Source organism: Trichoplax adhaerens, genomic scaffold (assembly GCF_000150275.1).
Source record: "Trichoplax adhaerens TRIADscaffold_25 genomic scaffold, whole genome shotgun sequence".
NCBI classification, from domain to species: Eukaryota; Metazoa; Placozoa; class Uniplacotomia; order Trichoplacea; family Trichoplacidae; genus Trichoplax; species Trichoplax adhaerens.
The window spans coordinates 196,696-218,168 of NW_002060966.1; the positions used below are offsets into that span (position 1 = coordinate 196,696).

Consider the following 21,473-nt stretch of genomic DNA (forward strand, 5'->3'; position numbering starts at 1 on the left):
ATCATTTTATTAACTCCAAGATTGCATAAGAATGATTTTATTACTAGGGACCAAATTTGATCTATCGAATAACGGGTATACTAGATCAAAGTCTATTTTACCTCACTGTACATAAATAGACAATCGTCCCGAAACAATGATCGCCAAACAATAAATCGTAGCACATGAATTATCAATACGATGATTGGGCAAGAATAACCTTAATCCGATTACTGAAGTGAAATTAAGCGATTTTTAATATGTAAACGGCTTTAGTACGCCTAATTCAATTTTCATCCTACAAAATGATAATTGGGTAAAAATGATTTTATTCCAATTATTAAATTGAATTCATCTCATGCCTAATAAATTGTATAAGTTTCAGAATCTAAGTAATATGATTAAACAACTGATAGCGATTGTAATCAAATTAACAGTTTAAATTGAGTTCACGTTAAAATATAGTACTTTAAAATGATTCATGTCGCAGCTACTTTATTGCCGAATAAGGCTAGTCAAAAAGCTGAAAACCCAGTTGGCTTATAAATAGAAAAAAATTCTATGCTAATCTGTATTCTTTAGTATATTCGTAATCAATTCTAGATTAGATTATCAAGAAGTTTCAACAAGAGTAAACTATTTGATTTCGATATAATACGATAGACCGTATTTAATGGGTGAAACTATGGTGTAGGCAATTCAAATTAATAAATTAGGTAGAATGAAAATTAATTTTCTTGCTGAAACGTATCTTTAATTTTAATATAAGGTAATATGCATTATTTATTTAATAAGCATGTTTGTCGTAGAGGTGGTTCGATGTAGTGAATCAGGTAACGTGAAAGATGTTTTACGTTCAGGTTAATTTTTTTACTGGTAGAATTGCAGTATGCAGAGTACGAGCTAATGAAATTCAATAAAGCGAAAAAGAAATTTCCATTTTTAAATCTATATCCAACCCACTATTTCTTGCATTTATGCCTGTCTGGAAGGATTAACATTAGCGTATCTATTCAATACAGAAGAAGGGGCCATTCAGCATTAATTTAATTAATATTGATTGTGTCAGTTTCAGTTGCAGTAGCAACAATGAATGCTTTCCAGGTAGGACATCTACTTGATTTTACCTTGTAATAGATCCCCTTTATATTGACTAACAACAAGTTTATTTTCTAACATGCTACAGAATAATTATCTCTATAGAAGCCAACCCAATTGCAAACTAATTTCTAAACCGCGAGCAATATGACAATGAAAGTAAAATTTCATGTGCCAATTAAGTTGTTTCTTATATACTAGTACTACATTACAGCATTATATTGAAGTAAGTTCTGACAATGAATCTGCTTTTATTCATGTTCCATCTACCAGCTTTCTACTCTCTCCTTATCCACAAATACATGCGATAATAATAAAAAAATTGTCGATGAAACCTCGACAAAATTTCCTGTTCAACATAACACTAGCGCTAATTTAATGGTCCTACCCAATCGATTGTCGATGGACATTGATGGGCCATCAAACACGTGATCTAATGTCAGTTATTCTTCTATTTTTCAGGCCATTAGAAAATTGAATTTGATATTATGCTGGTTGCTATGGTATTAAATTTAAAATTTTAATCACTGCTACGGTGCTAAAAGAATGTCTATCGAGTAAAACCATCATATCATCCATATTGACTCTTATAGGTGTCAAAATTGATCATTATTTCACAGTTTAGAAAGAAAAAGATCAGAATGATAGAATAAAAATATTGCTTTCCTTTCAGACAGTATCACACACAAATCATCATGGCATACAAAATCAAAGAAATAATGAGGGGTAACTATACTCTTTAGAGAGCCATGAATTAGCATTTTTAATGGTCTGATGGAGTGAGTATCTGGCAGAGTAATATTGATTACCGACAGCCTGATCGAAAGATAAATTAATTCGTTACCATCTAGCTCACTGCTAAAGCGCTTTATGGCTAAAAATTAAACGCTGAAATCAAAGCCAAAAAAGTCAGCCGGTAGAGAGAAAGAAATAGGGAAATCAGTTTAAGCCTAGCGACATCAATTTGATCACGATGGTAAATTTCAATTTCAATTCTATCCTATTGCTATCAAGCTTAATAGCAAAGTAGAGTCTTTACGAAATTAGCCAGACTTTAACAGAAAACAACCATTTCAGGTCATCAAATTAATCGAAAAGTAAGCGTAAGAATACAGATATTGTAGAATATAAAGTAGTAAGGCTGCAATCAATTAGTTGCCCTCCAATATTTGAAAGAAAAGAAAATTCCTCAAAAGAGTTAAAAGGAGCAATGCCGTTACTGTAGTTTGATAAGGACATTATTTGTCTACAGTCTAATTATCGATGAAAGCTTTGAATTAGAAATTCCTAAAGGTCCATACTTGTGATCGTTTACGTGGCCATTCAATATCATAGATTAGATGAAAGAATAAGAGTAACTGTCGAAAGTATTCCCCATGATTAATATATTGTAATCTTAACAAAGACACTAAAAACACTATTTATTCCGTGAGAATATGATTTCGATAGATGGTTCATCGAGGTCGAAAGCTGAAAAAGCAAAGTCGTTGTCACAATGATATCTTCTATCTTGTGGCTCTAATAAGCATTTCGTTCATCTTTACTGTCATTGATAGATTGATCATAGAGTGTTCTTAAAATGAGGATGATTTATCTATTAAACGCAAATTGCTATGTCAGCATGTATAGCAGGCAGTTTACATTGAGAAAAATTTGGATAAGGCCATATTAAAGAATCAAATAAAACGTTATGTTAATGAAAATTCTAGCAATAGCAGAGTTATCCTAGACTGGGGACTTGACGGATAAGCTATTGAAATTCATCTAAAATAATATTTTTTACTTCAGAAATAAGACAATTTTTTAGCGAATTCAAGGGATAAAGAAGAACTCAATTGCAAAAGTATGGCGATCGTAGCTTGGATTACGTTACTAAAACTTCAATAAGTGACTCAGCATTGATTGTGGCTGCAACAGAAATATTGATAAAATAAAACTAAAATTAAATTAGTTTGCTTCGATATAACTGGTGATAAAATTGCTACCATCATATTTTCCTTGTTCGATGGAATATTTATTTTATTATTTATTGATATTAGCAATCGTTAGCATTGCCTTCAAGTTAGTACACACAATACCATGTAATTGGGCTATAAAAAAGCAAGAAAATTTTACGGATCCACCGTAAAACACACTATCATCTAAGGCAAACATATATTAGATTAGATAGAATAGTAAAGAAGACTAGTAGAAGACATGTCCATTTCGGTGGACAAGTCTTCATGTTATAACACGGAGCTATGTTGCTCTACTTTATGCTATATTATTCATCTTGTATTCATTTAAGATAAGCGTAACTAACCAAAAACACTTTAGTCTACTTTGAAAACCAAAGTATTCGCTGCAACAACAGTCAATTTTGAATACGATGCTTTAATACATCAACGACATACTATTGAAGAAAACTACGGATATATAATTTGATGTATTCTTAAACGTATTTTATTACTAGCTTCTTGTATAAGTGTTACTACGAAGAATTAAGGAAAATTCTAGAACTTTGCTAATGTAACCCGAACTCAGTAAAGGTTACGTTTTACTAATAGTTGTTAGCGACTACACAAGTAGATAATTTATATATTATCGAGTAAAATATTTCCTTGATATCCAATCTATTCAAAATCGATCTATGCCCACGTTCAATATCAACAAATTAACGTAAATGAGAGTCTTCATTACTGCAAGGCGCAGATAATTAAAGTAACTAGGACAAAAAGTACGTTATAGGTAAGAGTGCGGGGAGCTCCATTAGTCGTTGTGCCTGTAGGACATGCAACACCGCATGACAGCCATGATTGCTTGCCACAACACGTTGCAGAATTCATTGGCTCACAAATACCAGGATGAGATAATCCAGTTGTCATATTAGGTGCACTACCTTCAAGCCATATGCAATCAGGATCACCTAATTCAGCACCGTTTGTCTTGCCATCACCATCACTGTCCGCTTGACATAGTGCCATAGTCCATGTGCGGTTAGCATTGGCAAAAGCAACACCAAAAGGATTTCTTGCTCCACCACCAGCAGCAGCTTGATGACCAACACCAGCCCAAATTGCATTGGATGAACTACATGGGTTAGGTACTCTTGCACCATTAGGAATTTTAGTTTGATAAGGTAGATATCCATAGATATCGGTAATAGTGGTGAAAAAAACGATGGTAACCAACAAGTACGCGTATTTTGCCATGGTTAAAATTACTTTTGGGAGATTTACGATTTGTTCAGGGTCTAACAAAAATTGAAATGATAAATATTAATAATAGCTTTATGAAGTGCTATAGAAAATAGTATTCAAACTCTAATAATAAATTATATTGAGTCTGTTCCATGAGGAAGAGAAAATGAGAAATTCTCCAACTCACCGTCAACGACTTTTTCCAATTTTGGGCTTTTCTGAGAATAATGAGTCTAGACCACAAGTAGCAACGGCTTATAATCGTTCAGCACGTAACCAGTGGCCTAGTCGATAGAATAATAGTATTGCCACCTATCGTACCCGGTATCAAGCTATAACATTGTTTAGTAAATCAATTAATCAAGTTTGAATGTATAGTTAATTTACACATGAGTCAGCAGGTCATTTTGCGATCAAGGTTTATCGGTATAAAATGCACTTCTTCAACCGCATGAATATGAAGGAAGTTCATTTAAAAGTAAACAATATCATCCATTGGAGAACAAATAAACTGCCCGATTGAGGAAGGATTCTTTACCAATCAGAAAGCGATGAAATGAATACAATTTCAAGACTAATGCTTGATTGGCACCCAACAACGGCCATAATAAATATGAGATAGAAAAGAAATGCACTATTGTTGCTAGAAAATGATTCATGATTATTATTTTTGGGGGATGATAAATATATAATTAGAGTATGCAGCATCCGAGTAACAAAACAGTACACTCACTGTGACATCATCCTTGATGACGATAAAAGGAATAATAGTATACAACACCTCGCCTTATCTTGATCATCCAGCAAACATCTTCATTATTAGCTTACCTGAATATCATGGTGGATCATATTAGTTAAGTAGGTCTACAGAGTATGATTAGGTAAGTTACAGTAATGAGCGCAATGCAATTTCCATCTATCCTATCGTGATAGAGAATTGGTCAAGCTTTCTAAGCTGCTAGTTTCCATTGGCGTAAATTAGTATTCGAAATTTCGTGTGACTTCTTTTAAGTTATCCATAAGCCGACCAGGTTAATAAACATATTGATCCATGCAAGGATGGATTAATTAATTCATAGAACATGGATACGCATCTGTTTATCATGAGGTTTATACGTAGATGGCGTGGCTATGGACTTACAGCTATCGAATTATTATGGAAGGTTAAAAGCACGATGATAGCGCGTATTACACATTCTTTTGTTAGCGCTGAATGATATTTACTTGGATACTATTTTTGTGTACTAATATTGCCAAATTTTTAGACCGTAGTGAGTATTTCATTTAATACGTCGTGACTAGCATTTATAAGAACATGAAAGGGTTACAAATATGAGTCACTTTTAAGTTTCTTTTCGCCATAGCCATTCGCAAATTGCCTTTAAGGATGATTCCATGATCGAGAATTGTTTTAGCAGAGAGCTAAGAAGAGGAATTGAAATATCTTTTTATGCTAATGTTACCTTTCAAAGGGTTATGAAATAGAATATCCTTCTCGATTTAAACCTGTATACTGCAGTACATTACCTTAGTTGAAGCAAACAATAGAGAAAAGAAAGAACTAAATTTCCTTATTACTGTGGCCTATGTACAGCACTAGGTTCAAGGAGATCTCGTTAACTTGACTAACAAAATTTAAAACGCTACTTATTGCAAAAGGCAAGCAAATTCTTGGCATTGGTTATTGTCAATTGCCAGATAAATAATGACAGAAAAGTGTGCCCTAAATCAATATAATGACCAATATCTTGATGGACTAAGATCCATTCTGACAATTAAACGCTTTAACATGGATATTTTGAAACTATAACTTCCACATAGGATTCACTTGCAGCAATTAATTATTAATTAGACTATATCAGAAAGATTAGATTTACACCAAGAGGCATTGATTTATCTTACAACTTAGCATGGAAAGCATTAATTAAAGTATAGTATAAGATGTAGTTGCTAAGGAGGGCATTGTAGAAGAATTAGCTGTAACTGTTATAATTTGCGTATGGCACCAGATGATTTTGTTGTTTGGATACCCTCACAAAATTCATTATCCTACAAACAAAGACCTAAGACCGATGAGCATTTAATGAAACTATTATATCATGCATTTCTCTAACGTTCATATTAGGATGGATTTTAGGCCTATAAGATTGATGGGAATGTTTCGTTAACACTCCATTTATGTCGAATAAGGATTTATACGATATGGTCAGATATTAGCTGTAATCCTAAGTGAAGTCATCATCATTACTGCTACTTACCAAATTCTAAAATGGCATGGATCAGCATAATGATAAAGAGTATCATCAAAAATTTATTACCAGTATATTAGTTTATACCATTTAGCTCTCATCTTAGTTGGCTCTCTTCTTAGTCTTTTGCCTCACAAGAAATCGCATAAGAGTATCTGATATAGATTTCGCTAAAGCTTTTGGAGGCAAGATGCATGTAACAAACTCATTTTCTGAGATTTACCGTATTTATTCCAACTTGAAATAAGTCTGATTTACTAGCATATTAAACCCAGGATTTCTATCCTGTCAGTAAAACAAGTTTAAGGTTATGAATTTAATATTTCAGCCAATAGTACTGTTGCAATGACATTAAAGCATAGGATGAAAGCATTGCTGACGTCAAGAGAAGAAATGTAATTTCAATTTTAGCGTAAAAGTGTATTACACTTTTCATGCAACATCTATATTCTGAACTACTATCGCCTTTACTACCTTTATAGTAAGAAATGTCGATCTCGTGTAAATTGAGCGATGACAAAAGTTGCACCAACTAAACTAAGGTCTTCAGTCACGTTGAAATTTCATAATTAGTAACTAAGATAGTCAAAAATAACTTTTACCTGAAGACACAATATAGCATAATGTTCAAATTAAAGGCGTATAAGTATAGCGTGATGAAGCTATTAAGCAGCGGTAAACATTCTAAATGTAAACATAGCGAAAGAATTACCAGTCTATTCCAAGTTAAAAGAAGTTCCTTGTAAAACTTAAATGGACCACTATGTCAATTGAAGTAAATTGATGTATGATAATGCTGGAAGAGACTCATCGAAAATCAAAAGCTACATTTAAAGCAATCTACTCTTCAACTTAATATACCCGTTGCTATACAAAGCTATCTGATAACTCTAACGATAATTTTGTAATTCTGCCATCACGCCATAAAGACTACTATATAAAGAATGAATGATATTATCTATTCATTAATTAATTAATTATTAACCAAACTAATAGTATGTATTACCATTAACTAAAAATAAATTATTTTATGGAAAAAATCTTTATCACTAGCATCCGTGGTCAGTAATGATAGAAAAGTATGTCGGAATATCTGATACATTTAAAGATTGAACATGTACTTATCATATACAAAATAAATTTTATTCCTTAAATTAACGTATAAACAATCTACTACCGGTACTTCAATCTATGAGGGTGTTGGTTCTTAGTCCTTAACATAGCACCATGTTATATCAAAACGGAATTAGTCATTTATACCAATATTCTATGGCAAGTAAGCTTTGTTAATAAGCTAAATTGATATACGAATACTTTTACTGGTTGATTATAATTTTTGAATAGAATATTTAAATTTAGGAATCCTAAATTCAAGATACCAACGGATATAATCTAATCAGAATTTCTCATCTTTTGGACTTACATAACTCTGGTTAAAGATATTTCAGTCTCATGAAGTAGAAATATTAAAATAAATGTAATCTTTAGACTTTGCAGAAAGTCATCGTTTCTTATTTCCTATAATAAAATATAACACTATAGTAACATTTAATGAGGATATCAACCAAAGCACTGTAATAAGTTATTTTAGCACAAAAAATTTGTCAACAAGGCCATTAAAAGAGAAATAGACTAATATGCGATTATGCTACAATCTCCATTAGTCGTTTTAGTCCCTTTAGTCATACATAGGTTGGGTTGTAGCTTGTGTTATAGCAATATTACAAGCAACGCCGCACAACAGCCATGATTGCCTGCCCCAAAATTGTACAGAATTCACTGGTTCACAAATGTCAGGATGAGATAACCCAGTTCACATATTACGTGCACCACCTTCAACCTAAAGGCAATCGGGATGGCCTAATTCTTCAACATTTGCCTTACCATCGCCATCACTATCCATTTGACATAAAGTGACTTTCCAGCTTCTACCAGCAGAGGCAAACCCGACACCAAAAGGAATTCTCAGATTACTATCGGCAGAGGCCTGATGGCCAACGCCAGCCCAAACGTTATTGGGATTAGAATTACATAGATTTGGAACACTCAAGCCATTAGAAATTTTATTTTGGAATGATCCATAGCCATAGGTATCGACTATAGGTATCGACCATAGCACAAGAAACGACTAGCATAAGCAATTAGTTTTCATATCTCGCTATGAATCGCAAATTGGGAATGAGTAAATGGAATGGAACATTCTGGTGAATTAATTTTACACCCCAAAAATAAGAAAAATGATCACAATCAGTTGCACGACTTGATTATTTGTAAGTCAACTATAAATAGGTAATAAATCGTCGAAAAACTCAGAAAGAAATTGTATATTTACGCTGCTGATCTCGAAAATATTCTTTAGAAGAAAAACTTGATGTCCACTATTAAATAAATAGTAACAATGAAGTCCAAATGGCGTAAAATTGAATCAGAATAATGAATCAGTTATGATTGTGAATCAGCACAAGATTTCTCACTCTAGTGATGCTAACCTCTGGATGTATAGAATAGATGCCTTCTATTGCATGATCAGTAAGGTTAAAATTAATATATTTACTACTGATTTTCATTGTATAGTACTTTTTATACATATTAACCTAATCAATTTTACCCGCTGAATCAGAGATGAAATTACCTTCAACTCAACCTAATGCTAATCTCAATTCTAACCTGATAGCGAATTGTTCTTGACCAATAATTAGAGAATTTAAGGCATACAAAATGAGACTTGAATGAACTAAATGAACCATTTTTACATCATCTTATATTGAAATAGTTATCAAAATGATTTGCATATGTAGTTTCGGAAAGATTAACTTATGTACAGAATTTATTGTTTCAATTTGCTTGCTCTATGAACTTTGATATTATAGCTAATTCTGTACCTCATCTTTTAATATAATATATTAATAATAATATTACGACTATTTCTGTTCTATCTTTATAATACAGTAAATTAATAGTGTTCAAAAATTTATTTAATTGATTTAATATGCTGTTAATCCTCATAAAGTGGTGACATTATATTTTGACAAATACTATTCAATACTACCTTAATACTAGGTAAAGTTAATTGACGTACGAAAACAATTCTATTTTGAGTTAAATTAGAGTACTGATTTACCTTTTAAAGCTACACTAAGTATGGCATCATCGATTTAGCTTTCGAGATGACCAATTCTTAAACACATGCTGTATTTATAACTTTAAATTGTCAAGGTTCAATCAATAAAATCTAATTTTATAGACTAGATATCTCTCTTTAATCAATACTATAAATATTGATTAAGAAACAATCAATCATGAAGGCTATTTCGGGCTTAAAGAACTATCTATACTTGCAATACCGCTATTTAAATTCCTTCACAGTTCATTTATGTTCGTATTGATACTTATGAAAAACCAGTCTGTGTCAAACCATAAGAATTTCAAATAAATGTAGTAGTAAAACTAGTTATTGGGGTCCATAGGATGATCCATACCGAGTTAAACAGAGTGATATAGAGGGAAGTACAATCTAAATATTGATATCAATTACTTGGAGTATTTTAAATATGAATGTTGTGATTTTAAGTTTATACGATATTACATTATCTACAATATATAGAATATGTATAAAGTAATCCATGATAGAAATGTTGGTGTCAATAACCGTATACATTTTCTGGTATCTGTTTATGACATCAGCCCGAATTTTATTTTTCTTTCTTAAACCACGGCTCCATCAGATTATAGTATTGTAATAGATGCTATATAATTATATAAGGGAGACTATAAGATATGAAGCAGTAAAATGTTCTGATATTGATTTCTAGCTATGTAATATAGTGCTCTATAGAAATTATAGTTGAAAAATTGCATTAGTCCATGAATTCAAACTTTATTCACTAATCTGAAAGATAGTAATAGTGTAATAGATAGGATATTGTCGTATAACAGAGTTTATACTTTATGAATCATAAAAATACTGCAATATTAATTCTCAAATAATTATTAAATTCCAAATATTTAATATTGTAATTACTTTTAATCTTGAAATCACTACGCATTGCTGATTTAAAAAGTCACATAAATAGAATAGATTATTGCAATGGATGGAACTGGATAAACCATTTCATCATTATTAATGCTTCTCAACATCTAACGCTGAGCGTTTAGGTTTTTAAAGACAGGATCTGTGTAAGAAATTTGGAGACTAGCAATTAAGGAAAATGGAAATAACAATCAATCTATCGCTCATTCAAAAGTTCAGTATGTACTTTAAGGCAAGAGGTAGATAAGCATGAAATGGGCTTTCGTCCATTCATTTTACAATAGTATGTAATTTATAATTGCTAATAGTATAAATATGCCGCAGTAAGGCCCAAATTGAACGACTCCATTCGTTGCAGTAGCACCAATGGGTGGGCTGGTGGTTAATTGAGGAGTTTTTTGAGTGCTAGCTTGACTAGTTGCATTGGTCATAATTTGAGTATTGGCGTTAGTTATACCTGTAGTAGTTGTAATCATCGATTGCATCGTCGAATTTGTGACGGGTTTAGTTGTAGATTGTGTTACAGGTGGCATTGTAGGTATGCTAGTAGATTTTGCTGTGGAATTTATGGCTTGTGTTGTAATGTTTGGTGCAGCCTCAGTCATTGCTTCAGTGCTTGCTTTTAGTGTAGCATCCGTTGCGACTTCAGTCATAGTTTCTGTCGAGGGCTCCGTATCTGCTTCTGTCATGGCTTCGGTTGCTACTTCAGTATTTGCTCCTGTTATGGTTTCTGTAGTCACTTCTGTATTTACTGTTGCATTTTCTGTTGTATTTCTGTTGTATTTGCTGTTGTTTACTGTTGTATTTACTGTTGTATTTGCTTCTGTACTTGCTTCTGTTGTAGCTTCCGTTACGGCTTCTGTTGTGGCTTCCATTGTGGCTCCTGTTGCTGCTTCCACTGCGGCTCCTGTTGTAGTTTCTGACATGATTTCTGTTGCAACTTCTGTTGCAGCCTCTGTTGTAGCTTCTGTGGTGGATTCAGTGGTGCCTGCAGTGGTGGCTTGAGTCGTTGACATAGTGGTTGGACATGTAGGATTACACGATAACCATGGCTGCTTATTACCACAACATGCAGGTGAGTTGATCGGCTCGCAAACTCCTGGATGAGATATCCCGGTTGTACTTGGTGGAGTAGATCCTTCAGTCCAGACACAATTTGGATCGCCAAGCTCTGCACCATTGGTTTTACCGTCGCCATCGCTGTCCATTTGGCATAGCGTTGTGCTCCAAGTGCGACCAGTTTTAGCGAAATCGGTTCCAAATGGATTTCTAGCCCCAGCACCAGCCGTTGCTATATGACCGATACCATACCATTTTGCGCTAGGATTACAGGGGTTAGGAACATTATTACTATTTGGTATCCTATCGAGATAATTATCATAGCTGCTAATAAACGTAAAATGGAAGGTACATAAGAATGTAACCGTAAAATAGAATTTTAAAACGATCATTTTGAATAACGAAATGGTTAAGAATGAAACTAATTCAATCTTTCCGTTATGCGGATAGATAAAAGCTAACTAACGATAATAGAATATTATAGCAATGAAGAAAATGATGTTCGATTTGATTCACGTTCAAAACTGCTTAAAATGACGTTCGATTTAAATCACGTTCTAAACTGTTTGAAATTGGAAATTCACACAATCAAAGGCCCGCATTTAATTCAGCTTTCTGGCTCACTGGCATACACTTAAACTAGCGGATGTAATAGTTCTACCATTATATAAATAAATGAGTTTATTAACAATTGGTGACCTATCCAATGTATAATGACAACGCAAATACTACTCAAAATTACTATTCAAATAGGTTCCAGTGTTATTCTATTTTAGCAGGGCTTGTTGACTATTATCTGATAGGTAACCTATTGAAAGTTATCCAGTTGTTTACGCCCAACTGATTGACATTTCCGAGTTCGGCCTACCTCAGAATTCTTCAGTGATTCTAATATTAATACCACTAGCTTACTACTCCAGCTGGTACTGAATATAATTTACATAGATAGAAAAATGGTCATAAGTGATCCTATGTAGGTACCCTGACTTAAGCAGGTACCTAATAGTAAATTATCCAAGAAAATAATTTAGTGCTGAGGTTTAAGGCAGGGACTACTCAACAAAAATTTCCCATCATCTTACCGATACTCCTGTTTTTCCCCAATTACAGCCTTTCTTCGTACAAAATTATTTTCCTCTACGGCGTAAGATTTATTGAGTAAAATTGATAACTTTGGCTTGCTACGGCATTTGGTATCAGTTAGGAAAATTTTTGCTGAGTAGTTCTTGACCATACCATGATCACATGAATTCACAAAGCTAAACGTCACGCGGTTAATATAACAAATATCTTCAAGATATACATATATATATATATGAGATAGTTTACTGCGATTGGACATACTAGTAAGTGGCCTCTGGTGATACAAAAACCCAGAGAAAGTCTCTCTAGTCTAGGCTTCAAGATAGATCTGGAAAAAGTTCTAAAACGTATCCATAAGTTGCAGACACGATTGAATACGCATATTTTCATTATTATAGCACTACTGATGATAAATACGTAATACTATTACAAGCATTTCTAGAATAATTAATTAATATAAATAGATCTTAAAGCAACAGATATTCAAATGAAAATATACCGTACTATTATTGCATTTCTCTATCATGAATAGCATGCTGGTTGTTAACGTTTAAGACATTGGATTCGTGTTCAATGCTATAATTTATTAAAATAATTGCATGTCGAACCAGAGTCTACTATGCTAAATAGAGAATGAAGCATGCAAAATTCTAGACATATAATCATCCAAGCAGATCAAATGGATTGCATATCTTGACATCCTGTTACTTCTTTGGCACTGAAAATTATATTAACTACCTCCTATTATAATAATATTATGACACCCGATGAGTGCTATGACAACACCATTTGTATTCGTGATTTTATATATTCTTTTTCAGTTCTTGCTATATCGCACCGTTCAAGATAACACACTACTTATAACGAGGAAAGAAACATCAAGAAGATAATCGTTTAACATACTTACGTTAAAGGTTATGTCTACTCTTGCCATACATTCCTACGAGAGCATTTACAGCATTTAAGAACTTGCATCCAAATTTGGAGTTTTATGATATTACAAAATGGCAAGAATTTTTGAATGAAGATCATTCGGTTTAGTATTATACTCAAGTAAAAATGTCGCATGTGTTGAAATTTTTTCTATTACAGCTATTTATGCACGTATAAGTCTGCATATAATCTAATATACAGAGATGTATTTGGCAAGATAACTAACCATTAGATAATGTCAGAAAAGCAAAATCGTTGGTTATTGTTAAGCTTGTAGATAACGTAGTTTTATCAGTCACATAGTAAATTAAGGATATCTTAGTTTCTATTTACGCTGTTTGATGTTGAGGTCGTATCTAAAACTTAAGAATAGTACTACGAATCAAGATTAGATTAAAATTCAATCTCGTTATTCGTTTGTTTTATTATTTTTCCATTGACTCTGATCATCATAACTCCGGTTTTAGTAAAAAACTGCCAGCACTACTGATAGTTCTTTCATATATTTAGAACAGATACGGTTAACATTGCAGTATAGTAAGTATTTCCTCATATATGCATCTTATTGACGTAGTTCTAATTTGTATATTTAAAATGCTAAAATACTACTGCTATAAATTAATCTATCATCCGCTGAATTTAAAGTATCGAATCTACAATAGAATCTCAAGCAATCTTTATTCAGTGTTAGGAGAGCAAATGATATTTAGTTAGCGAAACTAACTGAATGCGACTAGACAACAAGAACTGTTCCTAATAATCTATTTGTCAAGCATAAGTTGAAATAAAGCCAGCATTATGATATTACCTATATTCAAGCATTGTCTACACAGTTATTTCCTTCATTAATTAAAATTGGGCTCCATGTATTATACTAAATAAATAAGGTATCTGATTGAGTCTAATAGCAACAATATTCATCACTGTAATGAAAGTTAAGGTCCTTCCATTGATGACTACTAGCCTAGCTAACATAATTAAATCATTTTGAAAAAGCTAATGTCGCAGTTTTCTATGATTGTACATCTTTTCCTTATTTTGCTGTTAGATTTCACGTAGTCATCACCGTTTGTATCCTAGCTGACCATCATCCAGTAAAACTTATAATTGGCATCCATAATTAAGGCTGTAATAAATTCTAAATCGATAAACTTCATAAACATCTGTGCTAATGAGTTATCGTTTCATTTCATGGTTGTATTTAGTGTAGAGTAAATAACCATTGAACCATCACTACATAATAAATACAATCCGTTTTGATCATCCCAATTACCATACTTGTTTTGCCATTAAGAAAGCACTATTCGGCACTATTTTGCTATATCTACGTCCTATCTTATCTGTAAAGTTGATCGAAGACTACTGTTACGGAGCAAAGCACCGTACTTGCTAATTAAATAGAATTTGTTAGTATTTAGCTAATGGATCATATTGGTAAGTGATAAATGAAATTAAGAATATTAAGAATGTCTAGATTGCTAGACAACAAAAGGCATAATTGTATTTTGCAATTAATTAGTAGACCCTATATAGATATTAATAATGGCGACACGTTAGCACCCGCTAAATCATGTAAATCTTATATTGTCAAGTTACTATGTGTGCACCACGAATTTAGTGGAAGAGTATAAAAGGACGAGCGAATGCTCACTTTCAGAGTTCTTTATTAGATCATGTAAGGGAAGGTACTCGGCTACTCTATTAATAAAAACTATACTAATCATGTAGAACAGTCTTATCCCTGTGTGACCTTAAGTAGTATAGAACTACCATACAGTAGATCTCCAGGTGTAGTAGAGCAAGGTATAAGTAATCTATTAGTTTAGTGTAGTAGTTCGCAACATAAGTTTGTGACAACTACATATAAAAGTGCGAGTTAACACTTCATTTGATAGAACAATCTGTTGACAAGAAGTCAGCTGGTAATAAAATAAAATTAACAAAAATGATTCATCCTACACATATAATTTGTAAGTATTAAATGGTACAGCTAAAAGTCCGTACGTACAGTATATCACATAACGCGTATATCTTATTTTATGTAAAACAATAGATATTTCTAGATGAATCCACATTTGTGATATTTCGCGTACTGTGTATATTTATACTTTCACTTTATATTGTCACTATTACTTCGCACTGAGTATATTGCATGTATTTGACCTAATAATTTAGCTTATATCATTGTCTATTCAGCTCATTTGACCGCAGGTTTTTGCCCCAAATTTTAATTTTATTTAAATATTATACCTGGCATTTACTTACGTGCTACGTTAAACGAAGAAATAAAGATAAATATTATTGCCTGGAAAGATGTTGGATGAAAAACAGATGTACCGGTAGCTAGCATCTTCTTTCTAGCTTAGTTGAAGAACTGTTTGTTTGATTTATTTAAGATCTGCTATCAGAAAGTATTGCCATTGCTACTCGAAAATTTTGCTTTAACGTAAACGTGATCATTTTCCGTATCATTTTAAAATTCAGCCCACATATCAGTTTAGCATGAAAAGGTATTTTAAATTTACCAGCACGTGACTTCAATATTAAATTTAATCCAAATTTAGCAGTAATTTAATCTACGCAATAGAACTATTGAAGCCAAGAGTTTGAGTCTACTTATTTATCAAACGATGTCTAAATTCAAATCACCAGTTTTTCAGACATGAAATCTACTGGTGCTGCCAATCAGTAGAAAAGTAATGATTGGTTACTAGAGATACCGAAAAGTGATATGCTGAGATATTTTTATAGTAGTTTTTTTAAATTTTGATACAATATAACTCAAATTTTAATCTGGAAGTTAGTAATCCTAATTTGCAGTAAGAAGTTAAAGTAAGTATTTTTTTATATCCCTTAAATTATAATCTACAATTAGAATGAATATAAGTTTAGCATTAAGAAGGAAAACTACGTCAATTAAGTTCATCGTATACCTTTATATATTTTTAATGGTATTATTACCATTATGTATGTTTTTTAAGTATATTCTGTACAATAATTTCGTTAATAGACTGCAATACTGTTCATAAGCTACATAATACGGTCTACAGTAGTTTCATAAGAAATAGCTACCTGATTAATGATAAAATTTTAAATTAAGATTAGTTAACATAATATTAAGCCAACATTGAACGAAATCATCATTTGATGCTTAAATATTCGTGTATATCCATATTTCTTTACATCAAGTGACGTGCATTTGTAAGAGGATTGCCTGAATGATCTACGCTCAAATTCGGAACTTTAGTCATTAATTAAAGCCACTTTACACGGTGTTTATAATCTAATATGATAGACCAGTCGTACTTGCTGGAGGAGAACCTAAAGTTCAGATACAATTTGGATCGCCAAATTCTTGACCAATAGTCTTGCCATCACCATCGCTATCTTTGTGATATAGTGATGTAGTCCAACTGTGACCAGCGTTAGCAAAATCGATTCCAAATCAATTTCTAGTACCCGCACGCGCTGAAACTTCATCACCAATACCAGACCAGATCAAACTAGGATTGCGATGGTTACGTACCTTATTACCATTTTGTAGTGATGCATCCATATTTGATTATGCGGATAGCTATATTTGATATAGTTAGGTTACTTTGAAAAGATACTAGTGCAAGCTCCCTTCGCTTTGCTGACGGTTTACGATAATGTGCTCATTTAACAGATAGTATTACTATTTGATAGACCTGTCAGAGATTCAGTAACTTTTTAGCGTGTATCCGTGTACTACTGTACAGTACTTTTACATGTTGACTAATTATCGTGCAAGATTTATGTAGCTAGAAACACTGTAGTTGTTAAGATGCCCTTCGAAGAATGGGCCTAGATGTAAATAGTAGAGTAGTGGCATTTTAAGTAGAATGATTTAGATTGTAAAAAATGATGTACAATTAGAGAAAAGCATTTTGTTTGATGATTCATGCCTGATTGTATATGAATCAAGCTGTCATAAATGGTTTTAACGAAATGTTTATAAGAACTGCAGAGATAAGCCTACAGGAGAGAAGAGATTACACTTCGCTTCGAGCTCGGAATACTTTAGATTTTAGACTAGATTCTTGTAGTAATTAATTATTGCTCTACCATTCCTAAAACTTTGTAATAAAAGCCTTTTAGAAAATACTATTTGACAAAGATAGTTATAGTGAGGCGCATTCATTACACCATTAGGAATAGAAGTTTGATATATATTACAGCTGTTCAAATAACTGATCTAGAGGGTATAAAAGATTAGTGTCACGAAGTAGCCTTAAATAGTAATCATTTGAGGTACCAAGCTATCTAGCCCCCAAAAATACATTAAATAATTCAACTCTAGCATTTTACAAGTGGATTAGTTAAAAACTTTTAGTCGGTTGATAGTAATGAATATAAATTTTACAGTTTAAATTTCCTCTTTTATTTATAGGACTACTTAAAGAGACAATTTATACATCCAAATTCGAGTTTCAACTTAATCTGCCCCTTTATATGGACATACTCGTATAACAACATAACCAGTACACTTTGATCAGTAGGCAAATAAACTCCAAAAAAGACTCTACTAATTGTTAGCTGTCTAATGTATATTGACATAACAAGTATTACTCAAACAGACACTGAAGCAGCTATATTCTATGCAATGTTATTATCATAGTGAGACATATTGAGCATTATTTACCTATTCTGATGATTAATAACAACAACTGCAAACGGGTCTGAAGCTATAGGAATTATTTATAGACAATCCTTTGCCATTTTAAACAGCTCCATTGATTGTGATTATAATTCTGCAATAACTCTTTTCGAAACAGAATCTATTTCCAAAAATTAGGAGATAGCTTTGCAAGATTCCGTGTAATATTACAGTACTTTCACATGACAGTATTGGAGATTAGTAGCAAAGGAAGAAAGAATCTGGATAATATTTTTAAGCCTCTTATTCGGTATACAGTAATTATCCTATATAAATGCTAGCAAAGATCACTCCTTATTGTTAGGCGTTTTAAGAACTAAGTACCTCATAATGAACAACTTTGATGTATTAAAATGTAATAAACCAAACTGATGCCTGTTTAAATTCGTTATAGGTTGCACGAGTCATGCAGTATTAGAAGAGTTTTTAAGGTCTGTAATGTCATGAAGTACCTTAAATAGTGCAATAAAAGTAACTGTGGCGTAATAAACTAAGAGTTATCATGCTAGCATTACTTGTGGTCAAACTGTATTCTCTTGAAGTGTGATGAAAATTGATAATCAGTTGACGAATAGAATGCAATATTACATATTTTCTTTTTATATTATAGTGTTTGGACATGATATTCAGCCAATAGAAATAAAATAGAGTACCTTTACCAGGAAATGATTACCAGTTATCTAGCGTTTTGCTAAGGAAGTGATCGGTTATACTTGGTTTAATCAATTGCAAATAGCCATTAAAAAATGAAAATTTTTAATCAGTACGATTACTGCGATCAAAATTTTCTCGAAAGCGATAGAATCAGGACGCCAAATATGCCTATATTAATTCAGTTTAGTTAGTTTTAAAATCGAACCCATTCAAACTTACAAAGTACGGTAAGGCCGGCATTAACGAGGGCATGTTTACTAGCCCTTGCTATTACGAGTTACGAGGCGATTTCAAGGATTATAATTAATTATACTACAGTACTTGCATCGACAAGAGAGTGTTTTTCTTTCACCATAACAATTTTTAAAATGGATTGCCTGGAAGTAAATAACCTATCATTATTCGGCTATTTTTAGATCTTATAAAACTTAAAGAACCTGGACTTCTAAGATCTACAAATACTGACAATCTGTAGTTATTAATCTTGCTTAGCTTAATTACGGTTTACGATTAATCTAGGTTGGCAAATGTATTTAATTATAGATCATTTAAGCGATAATTGTATACCGTACCGGTAACTTACGATATATGTATTAATATATAACATATATGTACACACGTACATCCTTTCGATGCCTGTATACGTCTTCGTAAACTTAAGTATTCAACTAGCTATTAGAATAAGATTGTATTTAATTTATTTTCGATAACGTGGACTTCATCTGTGATCATTCAAGACAAAATACACTAAAGTTTTACTTTAGACAGGAATTCGATGCAGTAATCATCAAACAAATTTAAGAGTGCAAGTACTGCCTTGATTACAAAAATACTAACTCGTTCCTTTTAAGCTCATATTACAATACCTAGCTATAGTGATATTCTCATCATCTTAAATAGTAGAAAAATATTAGGAAATACGCTTCACACTTTTTAAAAGAAAGAATTAAAGCCATTTGACACGTTGGTCATTAATGCTACGATGTAGTTTGCATGTAAGTACGATTATAGTTCGGTGTTGGATGGTTTGTTTTCCGTCTTATTTGGGCAATCGATATTGCAACTTAGCCATGACTGCTTCTGACCACAACACGTAGGAGAATTGAGCGGCTCACAGATTCCTGGATGAGAAAGACCGGTTGAGATTGACGGAGTTGCACCTACAGCCCATGTACACTCAGGATCGCCAAGTTCTTCACCATTTGTTTTTCCATCTCCATCACTATCCATCTGACAAAGTGATTTAGTCCACGTATAGCCAGCATTAGCAAAATCAACACCAAATGAATTCCTTGCATCAGCGCCGCCAGATGATTGATGGCCAACCCCAAGCCAGGGATTACTGATGTCCTCATGGCATGGATTAGGAACTTTTACACCATTTGGGATTTTTTCAGTAAAATCGCTGTAACCATTAATACAAACAACTTGAAATACACACAAGCACTTGATTATTAGCCACAAATTCATCGCGATCGTTGACGTTGAAATACACGGGAGATCTTGTCAATTATAAATTAATTTCAAAATAGAACCAAAGCCAATTCTAACTTGTCACTTTTATCAATATTCTAAATGGCTAAGCAATCCCTAATGCAAGTATCACCAGATCCAAGAATAAGACTTCAGTTAACAACTTGGTTTGAAGAAGCCAATCCGCCTTAACTCACGATGAAATCTTCAGCTTGCGATGCCACTGTTATCCACTATCTTCTATTAGTGTATATGGGCTCGTTATCTTCGCCTACCAGCAATAGCAATAGACTCATTTAATTGGATCGCTAACCAATCAGACAGAGAATCAGACTAACGATGATTTTCGATTGTCTACTAATCTATTCTTATCTAGTCGACGATTGTTATAGAGACAATGGAATAGCTGATAGCACAGAGAAGGAAAAATCGAATGTAGAGAAATACTAGCTAGAATTGACAATCTTTTGGTCAAACCTAGTGCGGAAAATGGTTTAGGACTTTTAATCGGTGGTGAAGATTTCTTCTTCTCCTATAATACTATATCAAGGCGTTTTATAAGCCAAAAACGTGGACTACGAGATATATTAGTACTAGTAGATAGATAAACTTGAGAAGTATATGACTAAAAAGGGCTGAAGAGTTGCTACTGGAGACTCTAGTACTAATATTAGACGGATAAAATGCGTTTGCTCAGTTGCATAATGAGTTTGCGTAGTATGCTTTCAATCAACTACTTGATTTTATAACCGACTTAATGTAAATCAGATATTTTTGTGATTAATTAATTATTAAGGATCGATATTCAAAATTAATCATTAATATTATCATATATCCCACCTTATGGTAGATCCGAGAAGCGGTATAGCAATTCTGTACTTTATTCAATGAATATAGAGATTATGATTAACAACAACTACTTGCTGGGGCCATTTATAATTATATACCGAATTCGTAAATTTAACTCAGGAATAGTTATCAGTACTGTATTTACATTAAGTATTAATATCTACTGATTAATTGTAGTTCAACGGACTACTTGCTGTATGAAGGCTTAA

General features: G+C 32.7%; 4 protein-coding genes across 4 annotated transcripts; all 4 read right to left on the bottom strand.

Annotated features, from left to right (window-relative positions):
• Positions 1-3,132: 3,132 nt before the first annotated feature.
• On the bottom strand, positions 3,133-4,467 carry TRIADDRAFT_38448 (expressed hypothetical protein). The gene is made up of 2 exons (XM_002117523.1): positions 4,444-4,467; positions 3,133-4,309 (listed from the first exon to the last, which is right to left on the bottom strand). The coding sequence occupies exon 2, from the start codon at positions 4,266-4,268 to the stop codon at positions 3,753-3,755; it is 516 nt and encodes a 171-aa protein (XP_002117559.1). The 5' UTR covers positions 4,269-4,309; positions 4,444-4,467; the 3' UTR covers positions 3,133-3,752.
• Positions 4,468-8,345: 3,878 nt separating this feature from the next.
• TRIADDRAFT_61549 (uncharacterized protein) lies at positions 8,346-9,252 on the bottom strand (the record flags this gene model as incomplete). The annotated part of the gene is made up of 3 exons (XM_002117524.1): positions 8,346-8,602; positions 8,995-9,020; positions 9,173-9,252. 3 exons carry the CDS (start codon positions 9,250-9,252, stop codon positions 8,346-8,348), a joined length of 363 nt encoding a protein of 120 aa, XP_002117560.1.
• Positions 9,253-11,623: 2,371 nt separating this feature from the next.
• On the bottom strand, positions 11,624-11,986 carry TRIADDRAFT_32734 (uncharacterized protein; the record flags this gene model as incomplete). The annotated part of the gene is made up of 1 exon (XM_002117525.1): positions 11,624-11,986. A coding segment is annotated over one exon (363 nt), but the record flags the coding sequence as incomplete, so codon positions are not given.
• A 7,961-nt stretch (positions 11,987-19,947) lies between these two features.
• Positions 19,948-20,412, bottom strand: TRIADDRAFT_32712 (uncharacterized protein; the record flags this gene model as incomplete). Its single annotated transcript, XM_002117526.1, has 1 exon — positions 19,948-20,412. The coding sequence occupies one exon, from the start codon at positions 20,410-20,412 to the stop codon at positions 19,948-19,950; it is 465 nt and encodes a 154-aa protein (XP_002117562.1).
• Between the last annotated feature and the right edge of the window lie 1,061 nt (positions 20,413-21,473).